This window comes from Hemicordylus capensis, chromosome 2, assembly GCF_027244095.1.
Source record: "Hemicordylus capensis ecotype Gifberg chromosome 2, rHemCap1.1.pri, whole genome shotgun sequence".
NCBI lineage: Eukaryota > Metazoa > Chordata > Lepidosauria > Squamata > Cordylidae > Hemicordylus > Hemicordylus capensis.
The window spans coordinates 147221174-147237692 of record NC_069658.1 but is presented as its reverse complement, the minus strand read 5'-3'; the positions used below and the strand labels follow the sequence as shown (position 1 = coordinate 147237692).

The window sequence follows — 16519 nt, the reverse complement described above, 5'->3', positions numbered from 1 at the left end:
AGTGCATGGTGCATCATGAAGATCCCCCCTCCCCTCCCCTCCCCGAGCTCTTCACAGTCCTCCAGCCGCGGCTGACACACAAGCAGAAAAACAAAGTTTTAAAGAGTGGCTCAGAAGGCAGGTTGCCACTGTGGTGCTACCGGGATCGACCCAGTTTTGCATGCATGTCTGAATAGCCTCACAGAATAGTATCTTTTTCCAGCTGCATTCCTCAAAGCCCCTACTTACAACATCCAATTTCACGAATCCTCTTGTCAGACAACACACACTCCAGTTTTGAATTCTGAGTAGAGGTGCCCATGACACTAGCCCATCACCCGGTATCTAGAGGCACACTCCTCTGCACCTGGAGTTTCAATTTGGCTATCTGGTATAAGAGGCACAATTAGTTATGCTGGGCACCACAAAATTCCTTTGCCATGTTCTCAAAGCCTTTTACATCTCTCCCAAGACAAAAAAACAGCTTTGAAGATCTGCTCCATGGGGCCTTACCTGCTAAGGCTGGAATGGTGACCTTGTTCCACTCCCACGGCTGGTCATATTCATCCGCAGGCCTGTCATCATCCTGTGGCAACTTGCTTTCTCTCAAGCGCTGACTCACTACACTTTCTGAATCCGACTCCACACCATTGCCTTCAGGTTCATAAGGCGTGTCGTACAGCTGGATGTCTTTCTGTTGTGGCTTCGTGCTATCTTGTCTCTGGAATTCTGGAGGAAGGGGAAAATAGTTGGACTCATTTGTTTGCTTGCAGCAGCACAGATAAAGTCCTACATGGTATACCAAATGAGTGGTGAATGCTAACATCAAAACATCACTGACAACAGTACAGAAACAGACAGAAGGCTGCTAAAAGGTTTCCAAATTTAACAGTGGGGAAATACTTGACTAACAAGCAGAAAGTTGTCAGTTCGAATCCCTACTGGTATGTTTCTCAGACTATGGGAAACACCTATATTGGGCAGCAGCGATATAGGAAGATGCTGAAAGGCATCATCTCATACTGTGCGGGAGGAGGCAATGGTAAACCCTTCCTGTATTCTACCAAAGACAATCACAGGGGTCTGTGGGCAGCAGAAGTCAAAATTGACTTGATGGCACACTTTACCTGAAGCAGAAAACAGGCAAGAAAAAGATCAATGTTTTCAGTAACAGCTTACCAGTACATCTGAAGCATTAATATTTTTAGCTTGTTGGACAGATGGCAAATATCAAACAATCAAACCCCTCAATGGTAAAAACAGGTAAGAAATACCACCATAGCTAACACAATAGTTTGGACCATGCCTACAAGGCTTGTGACCCCCAAAAGTCTAACAGAGCCCTTCAGCCATGTATTATGGCATGCCAAGTGCTTAACAACAACTCTGTTTTGCCAGTCCAGCAAAAACAGGTGGTTTACAGATCATGGGGATGCCATACATGATTGGTAGGTTGCATTTGGCTTGGTGAATCACAAGCTGTGCACACAACCTTCTTGAGAGTATCTGTTAAAAGAAAAGAAAAAGACACACAGACACGAAAAGACTTTATCTGTGTTGCCACTGACTTACATGAAATCTGATATCCAGAACAGAACTTCAGTTTCTGGAGACTAGCCATCTTCGACTATTGCAGCAACACTTTGCCCCACCCAAATCACCAGCTTACCCCATGCTTCAAAAATTTACAAATAAAATAAGGTTTGGATGGCCCATACTGGGCTGGCTGGGGCAGTATTTGTTGACATGTGGAGGCAAGCAAACAGGGGCTGAATAAATACTTCAAATTCTTAGGGGCCTGCACTGAATTGTCAGTCGCTTGGGTGACATGAATTGCAGATGCTCCTAAGAAATCCATAAATACAAGACTCACCAATTATCTGCTTTAAGCCACAAGCTATTTTTATAGGCTATCAGCGAACTCATAAGGGAAAAAATAATCCTTAATAGCCAAGGTGACAGGTTGCTGTTCCCGGCCCTTTAGCCAGAAATCATGAACATTACATTGACAGCCTTTTCTGGCCTAATGTAAGCCCTAATCAGATGATCAAGTAGTGTTGACATCAACTAGACACAGCAGCTGACATACTGAGCAAGGGAATGTGGGCAGCTGGAGCACCACCCACAGCTGTATCCAGTGGCAGCTGGAGCACCACTGAGGTACCACCCACCCCCCTGTGCACATGTGAACACTGTAAACGAACAATGCCAATGCTCATGTACATAACAGGAGACAAAAAAAATATGATAATAAATGCTACAGGATGGCAGTGCGCTGCTGTAAAGCTCCATGAATGCAGTCGTGCGACATGACACCCATTCCAACGGGCATTGTGACACACAACTATGTCCACAGAGCTTTGAGATGGAGCACTGCTGCCTTGCAGCACAGCTCTGTTGGCGGTGCTTACACACATGAAGGGGGATGGGCCATGCTCTAGCTGCCCATGTCCCCTTGTGCGGCATGTGAGCCAGTGCCCACAAGAACAAAGGAAGCCATCTTCTTCAGACCATTGATCCTTCTAGCTCAATATTGTCTACACAGACTGGCAGCGGCTTCTCCAAGGTTGCAGACAGGAATCTCTCTCCGCCCTATCTTGGAGATGCTGCCAGGGAGAGAACTTGGAACCTTCTGCTCTTCCCAGAGTGGCTCCATCCCCTGAGGGGAATATCTTACAGTGCTCACATGTGGTCTCCCATTCAAATACAACCAGGGTGGCCCCCCTACTTAGCAAAGGGGACAATTCATGCTGGCTACCACAAGACCAGCTCTCCTCCCATAAAGGAGGAGAGCTTGCCATTACATGCTGGCAAGCCCTGACCCCCCACTGTACCCAAGTACAGTGTTTGTCTGAGGAGACAAATACTGTACTTGGGGAGAGATTCTTCGGATGTGGAACACTGGCACTCCAACATTGCACACCTCAGGGAGAATCTCTCCCCAACTAAAGAGCTTGTCTCCTCAGAAAAATGCTACACTTGGGTGCAGTGGGGAAGCAGAGCTACAAAGGGCATCGGGATGAGCCTTCCCAGAAGCTGTGCTTGTTAACGTATAAGATCTGCTTATAAGATCTGCTTGTTAACTTATAAGGAGGAAGTCAGGGAAGCAGCCTTAACTATGGTATACTCAGAGCAGATTGAATGCTTAACTGTGGTTAATGAGAACTCTCTTCAACTATGGTTTTCAGTTTGCATCCAATTCTTAACCATAGCTTAGGTATTTGACATTTAATGGTTAATGGTTAAGGAGAACAAACTATGTTGAAGTGCTGTGTCTGCATAGGGCCACTGCCTACATGTTGAAATATAAATAAACCTTTAAAATTGTTTTGAATTTCTATGTTACCCCATAAGATTAAAGGGAAAAAAAGCTTCCCTGAAAGTGAAATCAAAACACACTTTCCCCTTCATAAGCTGTGCTACAAGCACAGTGCTAACATGATGAATTCTGACAGCTCCATCTGGACCAGAATACCTAAGTATCAGCTATACATAAGAGACAGAACTGTGGCACTTTCCATCATGAAAGCTGTAATTGCTACGGCTGCTCTAAGCTTTAAGACATCCCTCGGAATGGCCAAGGAATCATAGTGTGCGTTAACTCTGCTTACTTGGGAGCCTGGCTTTGGGGATTACAAGGCCATGGGGAGCATTCATTCAGAGAGAGGCAGGAGCAATCAAGAGAGTGTTCTGCACAAAAGGCTTCCCAGAGACGATTTCAAGCTCTCTTTGAAGATTACATTATAACACCCAGGATTTGTGATTATTAATATTATCCTCTGATCTCTTAATTCTAATGAAGAAAATGCTTTTTTCGTAGAATCGTACTCATTAATGTAATCTAAAGTTCAGCAAGAGTGCAGAGGATTCAAACTTCCAATGTCAAATAAAATGTTATTAACAGGTGAGGGTGAGTAAAAAGGGGAATACAAAGTCAGTGTTCCACTAGCCAGGCAATGCATGCTGCATTTAATGCTCTTCACCTTTGCCCTTGCTCCCCTACCTAGCCCTTTTGTATTCTCAGTCTTCCTCCAGGGAGCTCAGGGCAACGTTCAGGGGATGGTCTCATGTTGATCTTCACAACAGCTTTTGAGGTAGGTGAGGCTGAAAGCGACTTGCTTAACAGCCATCCAGCAAATATCATGGCTGAATGAGGATTTGAACCATCATTCCTCCAACATACTATCCAGTACATGGTATGAGCGCTGCAGCAGCATAGTGGTTTAAAGACTGGGCTACAAATCAGTATATCTCTCTGGTTCATGGCCTCTACCATGAACTCACCAAGTAGCTCTAGGCAAGTCACTCCCTCTCATGAAGGAATAGTAATACTTAAAGGGGTGTAAGGATTACAATCAGATAATACATGTGAAGCACCATAAACACTTGAAAGCACCATACAAATGCTAAGCACTTATTACAATATCACAAAGTACGCATGAGAACCACTCATCCCCATCTTCCATACATATGTGCTTCCATCTTCTGCATTAAGAGCATAAGAAGTCTGCTGGATCAGACCACTATTTCCAGCTGTGGCCAGACAGATGCCTCCAGAAAGTGCCCAAAACTAAACATGAATGCAATATGGTATTCCCCTGTTGCTTGCATCAGCATCTGATATGGAAAGGTACCCTCTATATATTGAGATTCTATTTAGCTATCGTAAGATTTGTGCGCTCAAGGGGTATTTCCCCCCTCAACTCAATAAATGCAGAGTTTTGTATAATTGCACCTATACCCTGATACAACTTCCAAGTAACTCTGATATAATAGGACAGGGAAAAACTGGTGAACAGGAGAAAGAGAAAAACTTCAAGATGAAACCATGAAAGAGACTGGTTTCACTTCTACTCCAAGAATATTTCACACAAAAATGGCAGGCTGTTTAATGTGCACTGGGACAAAATCCCAATTGAAAAAGAAAAGTGAAATGAAAAAAGAAAATGACTTCAATTATGATTAGCAAAGAAGCAGGATAAGAGTCAGGAAGATTGACATCTTCCAGTCACAGAAACGTCTGGACATTTTTAAGGAGGCACACAAGAAAATCAGGAAGGAGAGCCCTTTTGTATTTGAGCAATCATAAATGTGGTGTGGATTGCCATGTCATTGAGAAAACCATGTGCTTTTCTGCAGCAGATCCACGTGGTCTGGTTCAGATGCAATGCTAAACCATGGTTTAAGGCTATGTGAATGAGCCAAAGGGAGCTGTGGGCTTGATCACTCACTCTTCTCCTCTCACACATGAGAACAAAAGCTTTTGCTTTCACTTTAGAACAAACCACAGCTCCACATTATTTGCAAACTCAGGGAACTGCAGTTTGTTACCTGTTAAAACAAGCTAGGATGGCAAACCACTGTTTGATCTTGGTTCAGTATACTGGCTCATTTCAATTCTAGCTCAATGCTGAAGTGCAGTTCTTAAAGTGAAAGTAGAAGGTAATTAACTCTCCCTCTTGCATGCAGAAGGAGAGGGAGGGAATGTGCAAGACCACGGGTTCATTCATGTGGTGCTAAACCACACTTTAGAGCAATGTTTGAACTGGACTTATTTGCTAAACCATTAGTCAGGATATACTCTTACATACTCTTGCCTATTTATTTAGAAGCAAGACAAAATGAATTCAAAGAGACTTACTTCCTAGTAAGCATGCACAGGATTGAAGTCTTATTCATGGGGTTTTTTGGGGGGGATGTGGGTGCAGGTGGAGTGACAAAGTATACATATACAAAGATATAAATAAAAGCACCTGCTATTCCACATTAATCCAGCCTCATAGGGTGGTGGTGGTGAAAAGATTGCCCCTTTTACACTGCCTACAGATACCCATGGTCTTATTACAACTGTCACTCTCAGATTCTAATGGTTACAATGGGGACCACACTCTAGGGCAGGGGTGGGGAATCTTGGCCCTCCAGCTGTTTTTGAACTACAACTCCCATCATCCCCAGCCACAACCCAGCCACTGCTCTAGGGCTTTGATCTTATTTCTGAAATCTGGAAAGGCCTCAAGACAGCAACTTAGATAGGGTCCCTAGTGCCTTTAATCTTTAAGCCTAGCTAATGCACCACAGGAATCTGCAAAAACTCTCAAAAGCTTAAAATAATTTTTGCTGCTTTCGCACTAAAATGCACTTCACTTAAGACAGAACAGAAATGTAAGATACAAGGGGTCCATTCACACGACCAACTGTGTGTGTGTGTGGAGGCTTCACAAACCTTGCCTTCCCCTCAGACGATCATCCCTGCTGTACCATGCAGCGCAGAGCACGACAGATCACTCTGAGGTCGAGACTCCTTGTCCGGGCCTCCAGGTATCCCACAGTGTACCGTGCACTGAGCAGTGTTCCCTCCAAGAGGAATTCCCAGATGTGGTTGACTACAACTCCCAGAATCCCCAAGCAAAAGCCACTGCAGCTGGGGATTCTGGGAGTTGCAATCAACCACATCTGGGAATCCCTCTTAGAGGGAACAGTGGCACTGAGCACTGTGCACTCAGCGCTCTAGGCAACCATTTTTGTGTCAACACAAGTTGACACACGATCCGGGCAGTCATCATACCCTTAACCTCAGCTAAGGGCCGGGCTTCAGTGCAGGGTTTGGCACCAAGACACCGCCAGGATCCACATGTATCCCAGAGGTTCTCATGGGAAGCCAAGCCCAGGTTTGGCTAACTAAGCCTGGGTTTGGCTGCTTGTGAGAACAGCCTCAAGATTTGTTAGATGTTTAGGAAAACAAAACAGTCCCATCCTGTCACCAAAACACAACACAAAATAAAACAAGTTACATTCTATCATTATCAACCTCACTCTTTATAATAAGTATAATATTAAGTACGAGGAATTTGAAACAATTACCAGAAATCAGAAGTTCAGACATTTTAAAAATTAGCCACACTGGAGAATTTCCAGAAAAGGGGGTGTGGGGTGGGGATGGCAGACCCAAATGATAGCCAAGAACAAGCAGGAAAACTCCATTCATTGTATGATACTGAATGAAACCAAAGGACAAAAGTGTGTGTTATATATCCCCTCCTCTTGCTCCTTCTCTGTTTCTAATCCTCTCCATGGGAATTGGCTTTTAAAATTGCCATTTAAAAGGTATGCTGAGTTCCCATTAAGTGCATGTGTGTAACATGCAGTTTGGACCCAACTGTGGGAGGAGAAAGACGATGGGCTCTTCCGCACCACTTGGCTGGGCTCGTGGTATTAGCTGCCACAGTGTAAACTGCTGAAAGCCAGTGAGGGGTTGGTGAGCAGAGAACTAGCATATCAAATCCCCAAATCCAACTCAACTCTGCCACACAGGCCTTTAAATCCCCTGACTGTTAAGACAGCATTAGGCTGTTGCTCCTGCACCCAGAAGTTATAAACAATCCTTAAGACATGGCTTAAAGGGCTGATACCTCCCCACCATCCCAAGCCACATCCTGCAGCAACTCCTGAAGAAGCCGCTTGTGCAGATGTGCCTTCAGGGCAACAGAGAAGGACCCTCTTGGAGCAGCACCAGTGTGGCCATTGCTTCCTCATCCTTATGAGTCATAGTCATTTGGGCTTCTTTTGACCTAGATGAATGGGAGGCAATGTGCTCCTCAGAGCATGTGCCATGGCATGCACCCCCACCCCAGGATCCTGACATCGCTTGGTCTGTACATTACTGTGCGAGAGAGCGGGCACAGTACTGCCCAGACTGACAGGAATGAGGACTATGGGACCTTTTGTTCCTGTCCAGGTATGCCGCAAACTCCTACAGCCCGTACCAACTCCAGCACAGGCTGGCCAGCTATGGCCTGGATTCTTTCCAGTTCCGAGTGACAGAAGAGGAGATTCAAGATTATTCAATTGCTCCTGGTCTTATTTTAATAGTGTCTTAAGCAAGCATGGCAGCTGGCTGGAAGCTCCAGTGACTTAGAAGACAGCTGGGAAACAACAAGAGTACAGCCGGCTTCTCATGGCCCCATCTCCACGCCACCTGCTAACTGGGGAGAGTGTTCCACAAGCCACAGAGCCATCCACGTCATTCTGCACAAACATGATCAACTTTGCCAGGATGAGGCCTGTGGCATCTCTGGACTGTAGGAATTCTACCAACATAGGCGTGAAGAGTCTGTTTTGATGTTCCCAGATTTTTGCCATACTTTCGGGTACTAAATGAAGGAGAACAACTTATGCATGCCAGCTTTTATAACACTGCCACACGTTCACTCCCATAATCCATCCTCTGCTTACTATCCCTGCCTCTCACATTCCTCCCAAATTTGACACTACCACCCTCTTGCTTTCTTGCTTTTCCACTACTGTCTGCTCTGGTTTTGAAATGTAGACTGAAAGCTCCCTAGGGCAGGGACCTGTTTTCTTTTGCTTATGTTTCTCTATGAAGTGTCATAAATGTGTATGGCATATCTTCCGGATTTACATATAGAGCAGCCAGTTCCTAACACTCCTCACCCACCCACCTCCCACAACAGGGTGACCAAGCAATAGAAGTCAGGGTGAGGCTGTGTAAATTGGTACAGTCTTGATTCTCCGTTGCTAAGGTCACCAGCGGCTGGAAGTAGCTTTAGCCCTAATTCAGCTGTGTCCCCAATTGTTCCCCTTTGGTTTCTCCAGTGAGAATAACCGATCCCCACTGGGGACATTGCTGCAGCCCTTATGGGAGAGGTCTCACGGGGCATGAAATGTGTCTCCATATACAGCAGTGCTCACAGAAGCATACTGCTTCCCGCCCCTAGGGATCTCTACAATTACAAGCCCTCCCTCCACACACAGACTTCCCTGTGATAACGGCATTTTGGCTAGTAGTAATAAACTTCTCTTCTTCTTTTTTTTAGTAGCTTTTCAGAGCTGTGTAATCAATCTGCAATCCCTGTGATGTCAATGCAGGCAGCAGGACTGAGCGTGCGGGAAGTTTTGCACACTTCACTGATATAGGGTAATTAAATACAGACATGCATTAACCAGCAGACTAATCAACTGTGCCATGACAAATCTGGCCTGATTCAACCCTGCACCAGGCTCCAAAGAGTACTGACCCACATAGATTAGTGATAAATAAGACAAATGAATCTGCACATTTTGCCCACCGATTCAAAGCTGAAGCACCCCTGCTATCTGTTTTCCTGTTGGAATTATTCAATCACTTTCTCAGAAACAAAAAAACAAAACACATTTCCCTGTTAACTGAGCTTTTCTTTAACCTGATCTGACAGTGCTGATAACATGCTGGAAATTAAGCTTCTGTGCAACAGGCGTTTCGGAACAACAGGCCAAGGTCTAACTAAAGCCAACTGCTCTCCATGCTGAAGCTGATGTTCACTGTATTTTGGAGAGCAGAGGCAGAGCAAGTATAAGCGAGTATAAAAAATATGAAAGAATACTTCATTTCCCCTTAGCTAGACATTTTTGCCCATCATGATGAGGCTTAATATGTGTAGGGAGAACCATATGCCAGATTGCAGCCTGTTTACTTTGCCAATACATGTCAGCCACTCACAATGAGCAATTATTGGCATCGGTGAGGGCTTTGCCTCAGTTATATAAAAACACAACCACAAAGAAATGAAGTCTGTAATAGACAAGAATACCAAAGGATGGATTCATTCCTTCTGAGCACCTATCAGAGCAGAGCTGCTGCCATTTCTCCTCTCTTCTTTTGGCAGCAAGAACTCTGGGCTCCCTAGCTCCCCTCTGCTCTCATTGGCCAGGTTGCATTGGTGACACAGAATCCTCTTGATGACAGCTGGTGCTACTAGAGGCTTCACCACTGCAATACTGGAGGCAGTGATGGGCTGGATGAGAGGTAACAAGCTGAGGCTGAATCCAGATAAGACGGAGGTGCTCATTGTGCGGGGTTGGAACTTGGGAGATGATTTTGATCTGCTAGTTCTGGATGGGGAACAGGTATGCAGTCTGGGGGTGCTTCTAGACACAAACCTTTCCCTGATGTCCCAGGTTGAGGCAGTGGCCAGAGGTGCCTTTTATCAACTTTGGCTGATATGCCAGCTTCGTCCATTTCTTGAGATAAATGACCTCAGAACAGTAGTACATCTGCTGGTCAGCTCCAGACTTGATTACTGTAAGGCGCTCTATGTGGGGCTGCCTTTGTACACAGTCCGGAAATTGCAGTTAGTCCAGAATGTGGCAGCCAGGTTGGTTTCTGGGTCATCTTGGAGAGACCATATCACTCCTATCTAGCCCTAAATAGCTTGGGCCCTGGGTATTTAAGAGAACGCCTTCTTTGCTATGAACCACACCACCCCCTTGAGATCATCTGGAGAGGTTTGTCTGCAGTTGCCACTAGCTTGTCTGGTGGCTACTCAGGGACGGGCCTTCTCCGTTGCTGCCCCGAGGCTTTGGAACACACTTCCTGCTGAAATAAGAGCCTCCCCATTTCTTACAACTTGCAAAAAGGAAGTCAAGACGCATTTGTTCACCCAGGCTTTTAATTAGATATTGTTTTAATTGTGTTTTTTAATAGTTTTAATGTGTTAAATTTTAATTGTTGTAATGTGTTAATCTTTTTATCTGTTGTTTTTATTGTTTTGTTGTAAACCACCCAGAGACTTGCGTTTTGGGCGGTATATAAATGTGTTAAACAAACAAACAAACAAACAAACAAGACGGACATTCTTTAAAGCATTACAATATAAATGCAAGATATAACTGCATTTGTCAGGCAGTCCACTGAACTTCCTTAAATAGTTCCTCAAGTCATAAATCAACTAGGAAGGCCAGACAACAGCAATGATTTTCAAACTGTGTGCCGGCACACACAGTAGTGTGCCATGAGAAGCAAATCAAATAACTAAAGGTTCTTGTGATTCCCCCCAAACACCCACCCATTGTTCACTGTGCGTCTATATGATTTACTCTTCTGGCCTTGCCTTCTGTGTCAGTCTGTCTTTGCTCTGTCATATCTTTGTAACAGATATTGGATTATTCCATTGCTCCTGATGTAGAAATGCAGCAGTTACCTTATCTCAGAGGAGTCTTCCTGTTGCTTCTCTGCATGCGTTATTATCTTAGAATGGCCTTCTTCCTAACAGGAAGCATATACAGAAAAAAAAAAAGCTGGGCTCCAGTGGGGCTGGATAATTCTTATGCTTATAAATTCTAAAAGTAATTTTCACAAATTAAAGTACAAGAGTGAAGTGTGCCTCCAGTCTTAATACTAAAACTGTGTCTAAGCTATCAGAAGCTCAGGAACTCTGGGCTACAGCCTCTTTTCTCTGTTCACAGATACAAGCAAGCCAAAAGGCCATCTTGTTAAAAATTAATAACGATGTAATAAAATAGAGGAAGCAGACAAGAAAAGAGTTATTTCAAAAGGAGGGGCTACAGGTTATTCCAGACTTTGCGGTTGCATCCCAAGGAAGTAAACGGAGCCTTCCTTGAGGGGGAAAGCTGCAGTCCTTAGAGAGAACGGCTATTGAAGAATTAGTCATAGTATCACAGAAGCCAGCAACAGCTGGCAGGGTGAGGCTGACAACCATCTGACTGCAAGCCACCTACAACTGAGCCCTATACCTGTTCTCCTGAGACCCCTGTAGTGTTCCCTCCTCTTTCCCTGATCTCCTTTGCATCAAAGGTTTGTTCAGCAAATCATTATGCTGAAGACTTCTTGGCCTAGAGCAAGGCACACAAGATCATGTCAATTCAGGTTGTGTTTTCTGACAATGCTTTTCAATGCAGTCTGATCTACCCTGACACACTATTCTCTCTCTCTCTCACACACAGCCCGTAGCCCTGGGACCCATTTTTAGTACCATGATTTTCAACTACCACACTGCAGGCTGAATTAGCATTATCTGAGCCTTCCTTTCCTGGATGAAAAGTGCTTTTCTGCAAAGCTAATTTCCCCTCACTGCTCAATTACCACACTTCAGGATTATGGTCTGCAGGGCAGGTCAGCACCTTCCATTTTGCAAATTAGCACTGAATAACACTGCAGCAGATCAGGCTGGAGTAACCAGTCACAAATTCATGACAGTTCAGTACATCAAAAGAAGACTCATCTCATACACCTTTCCCCATTCCTTTGTAGTGTACTCCTGTAAGCTAGGTGACTTCCCAAGGTAGACACAGATGTTATGCTGATCCTCTATGAACTGTGGTTGAAAGACCAGCCTGGGGATTGTATACCCCTTCCCCATTCAAGACCAAATCACTTCCTCCTCTTTTAAACAGTGCAGAGAGATATGGTGGCACAAATATTTGTCATTATTAAAGTAAACCAGGAATCTGAACCAGCCGCATGTTGATTTCAAATTCCGATTAAACAGGAATTCCTGGTTCACCCTAACCACAGTTAATACTGGTACTGAAGTAGTCTTGAACCACTGTTAAAGTTGTTAAGGGGGAACCTCCTCCCAACAGAGTAGTAGAGAGCATGCCGTTCCTGAGTTATTGGAACCAGCATCACCTCTGTATCAGATTTCAGTGACTTCTGGCTGCTGTGTGGGAGTGCCCGCTCACACAAATCAATTCTCCAGCAGCAAACTGCTGGATGATGAGCCCACTGCTAATCACAAAGGAATAAGAGGTTTATGTGGAAACTTGTATAGTGTTCTAACCGACACACTCTCAATGAGTTTGGGGGGAAATACAGAATCTCCCAGCTGGATTACTTAGATAAGAGTAACTTCCCTAGACAATAGGGAGAGATACTTTGTTCATTTCCTTAGTTTGAGCACTTGGCTCTCCCCCTCCTGTGGCACATAAAAGAAAGCTAGCATGTGCCATGGAAATTCTGTGACACTATTTCCTAGAATCTTCAAGGCGGAAGCCATCTAAGGGATTAAAAAAATGTGCAACCACTTGGGACAGGACCAAGCTAACACTGCAGCAGAACTCAAAGTGTAATATGAGCTCACATATCCCCCAAACCATGCCAAGATTCCAGGGTATCTGAACAAACAAGCAATGATTGAGCACATAAGGTGGAAAGGAAAGGTTCTGCCGTTGAGTCAGTGTTGACTCCTGGCGACCACAGAGCCAAGTGGTTTTCTTGGTCGAATACAGGAGGGTTTTACCATTGCCTTCTCTCGCGCAGTATGAGATGATGCCTTTCAGCATCTTCCTATATCGCTGCTGCCTGATATAGGAGTTTCCCAAGTTCTGGGAAACACACCAGTTGGAATTCAACAGCCTCCTGCTCTCTAGGCAGGTTCTTCCCCGCTCTACCATTAGGTGGCTCGATTGAGCACATACTGTACACATTAAAAGCTACCAAATTCTCTTAGGCGCTCAGCATGGTTAAACTAATCAAGAATGCAAATTCTCAACATCAGTTTCCTTATGTTTAACCCTGACTTCCTAGCTCTTTTATTCCCATTCCCACTTTACTCTGTTCCAGCTGCTCTGTATCACACCTTCTAGTTCCATTTTCTACTTCCATGTTTAAACCGCTATCCCGAATAGCCTTCACCTTCTAATCCAACTCCCTCACACTTCCTTCAAATGCCTCCAGTTTCCCCCTCATCACACACACCCCTTTTCAATTAACCTAAACCTCCATGTTCTCAGTATCCCTCCCATCAACTACTACTACTACTACTACTACTACTACTACTACTACTCTTCTTCTTCTTCTTCTTCTTCTTCACCTCTCTCCTATCTTTGTGTGTTTACACTGCACCAGCACCTCCAGGTACACAGCACGCTAGCAAGCTCAGATGGAAGCTGCATGGGTGTGCTGCTGATGAGGCAGGTGCCCAAGTGAAAAAAACATGATAAAGAATCTGCTGGGCATAAGAAACTCGGCATAAGTGAATGCTTTGCCCACATATCACATAAAGTGCATCTTAATAAGAATATGTATTTCTATGTTTTACATTAGAAAAAGGTCCAAGCCCTAAATGCACACAGATAACATAGGACCATGCGAACAGATGAGCTAGCAGCCGCCACTGGGTAATTTTTGTGAACTTATTTGCAAATCTCGCTTATACTGTATCTTTATCTGCATTCAGAGGCAGTGTGTGACTGAATACCGGTTGCTGAGGAGCAAGAGCAGGAGGGAGCTGTCACCTCCATGCCCTGCTTGCAGGCTCTCCAGAGGCATCTAGTTTGTCACTGTGGAAAGCAGCCGGCTGAGCAAGACGGACCTTTGATCGGATCCAGCAGGGCTCTTCTAATCTTATCTCCTTGTCTGAGAAACCTACAGCTGCCCATTCAGCAGTCTGTGCTGGCAATCCAAATTCTGCCTCTAAAAAGTGGCAAAAAATGACAGCCACTTTGTATAATTACCAGAGGCCTGAGGCTGCAAGTGCAGTTGATGGGCATCACTCTCTTTCAGACATCACTCTTTCCATTTTCTTCTCCCCTTGGGTCGAACTTTGCTCATTCTTTTTGAAGTCCCCTGCTTCTCTTGGCCCATGATGCACACCTTCCTGGGGCCCACTACATCTTATGCCCATCCTCCCTTAAACGGCTTCTCCTTAATGCCACTTCTGCCTTAGACCCCTTTCTCTGTCATTGCACCTAGCCTTTGCACAGGTTCCTGTTTCTTAGCCTGCTGACTACTTTGCTTCCTCCCCCCAGCAGTCCTGACGATGGGCCCCTTGCCTCAAAGCTCCCCCTCTGCTGTCCCATCTGTCTGCCACGTCAGTGCAGCTCAGCCAGTTGATGCCAGAGGCTTCATCACAGGCCTAGCTCTTACTAAGGTAGCAAGCTCATCTCTGGACAACACAGTCTGCAGGTAGGGGCTTACATGATGGAATGCTTCCCCTACACAAAAAATATTTCTTGATAAAGAAATACAGCATGTCAGAGAGAAGTGTTTAAGCCTAGCCTCCTCCTCCCCATAATGCTAGTTTTCTGTGTGCGGGGAAGTTTCTTTTGTATGGAGGAATACTCCATCACATGAGCCTCCACCTGCAGTCTCAAGTAGTACCGTTCAGAGACGCAGGCATACCTCCTTAATGAGAACTAGCCCTTTGAGTGACATCTCTCTCTGAAACTTGCTTACAAGACTGATTATCAATGTTGGCAGTTTAATTTCCCTGTCCTTTGTGTTCCAGGAGACAATTCCAGATCACATCCTCAGCCACTGACCACAGCACTCTGCGACGACATGGAGACAGATTAGAAACACATGGAATTATTTATGCAAAAGTAAGATTTAAGGCTTAGAAGATGACACTTTTGTTTTGTTCCATCATTCTTATGGAAAGGTAATTGTTTGGTTTTATGTTCCATGCAATAGCATCAGCCACATCTCTTGGGGTTTTTTGTTTGTTTGTTTGTTCCTCAATCAGCAACCACATTTGAATAAAACAAAACCCACAACCAACATTACTTATTAGCTCTGAAAGAGCTCTCCACATTTTTTTAAACTGAATTTGTGACTCAGATATCTCCTTCCCTTTTTCTTCTGTGTCAGAACGTGCCACTTGATTTAAAAGACACACGGCAAATTTCATTCCAACTGTGACATTGCTGCACAGGGCAGAGCTCAAGTTCCTTGGCCATTGTGCAGCGCTGCGCCTTTGGGTTCTGCAGGCTTCTTTTTCTAAAGCCACAGCACAGTCAAAAAGAGCCTCTTCTCCTAGCAAGATCATATGCCAAAAGGCACCCTGAAAAATTGTCTTGTGTTTCTGCCTTTTGGGGGCTGAGGAAGAGAGAAAGCTTGAGCAGACCCCGCTCAAAGCATTTGGGTCTTCATGAAGGAGGAGAGCTGGCCTTGTTGTAGCAGGCATGAATTGTCCCCTTTGCTAAGCAGGGTCTGTCCTGGCTTGTATTTGAATGGGAGACTACATGTGAGTGTTGTGGGATATTCCCCTTAGGGGATGGGACTGCTCTGGGAAGAGTATCTATAAGTTTGCATGCAGAATGTTCCACAGAGAGACCCCTGCCTGTAACCTTGGAGAGCTGCTGCCAGTCTGTGTAGAGTAGACAATACTGAGCTAGATGGACCAATGGTCTGACTCGGTATAAGACAGCTTCCTATGTTGCTATCTGCTCTGTTTCTGAAAGAGACTGACATGCGAACTAAACAAGCAACTGCAATGGAGCTGCACCAAGGGACACAGGCAGTTGAAATCCTAGAAAATGGTGTACTGACATGAAGTAGTTGCATTTAGAGCTGTGGGCCAAACAAGCTTTGAGCCAGGAAGACTCTGGTTTAAATCTCTCCTCATTCATGAACCAACTCACTTCAGTCTTCTGAAGAGAGGCCTAATTTCTCACTTCAGTCTTCTTTTTGCAATATGAGCTAATAATATAAGCAAGGCATAAGCATGACGGATAAATAATAAATGAAACCATGGACTGGATTGCAGCAGAATTGTTTCCCCTTTTATGTACTTGCAGCAGAAGCAACTATGGAGAGTCAAACACAGGTGGGACTATGTATATTCCCTGGCTTTTAAAAAAAACTGATGTAGCCAGGCAATCCAATCTTTGTCTATATGTACAAATTAAGCAAACTGAACAGTTTCTTCTGGTTTTGCTGGTCACAGAGAGGGGCAAGAAACTATGAGAGGAACTGAAGACCTCCCCTCTGATCCTTAGAAATCTTACTTTTCTTGCTTCTAAG

General features: G+C 44.7%; 1 protein-coding gene across 1 annotated transcript in view; it reads right to left on the bottom strand.

Moving 5' to 3' along the window:
• Positions 1-16519, bottom strand: part of SHB (SH2 domain containing adaptor protein B) — a 176139-nt gene that overhangs the window by 68021 nt on the left and 91599 nt on the right. Inside the window, exon 3 of the mRNA XM_053301655.1 lies at positions 493-708. Coding sequence (XP_053157630.1) covers positions 493-708 — 216 coding nt within the window. The remainder of the gene's footprint in view (positions 1-492; positions 709-16519) is intronic.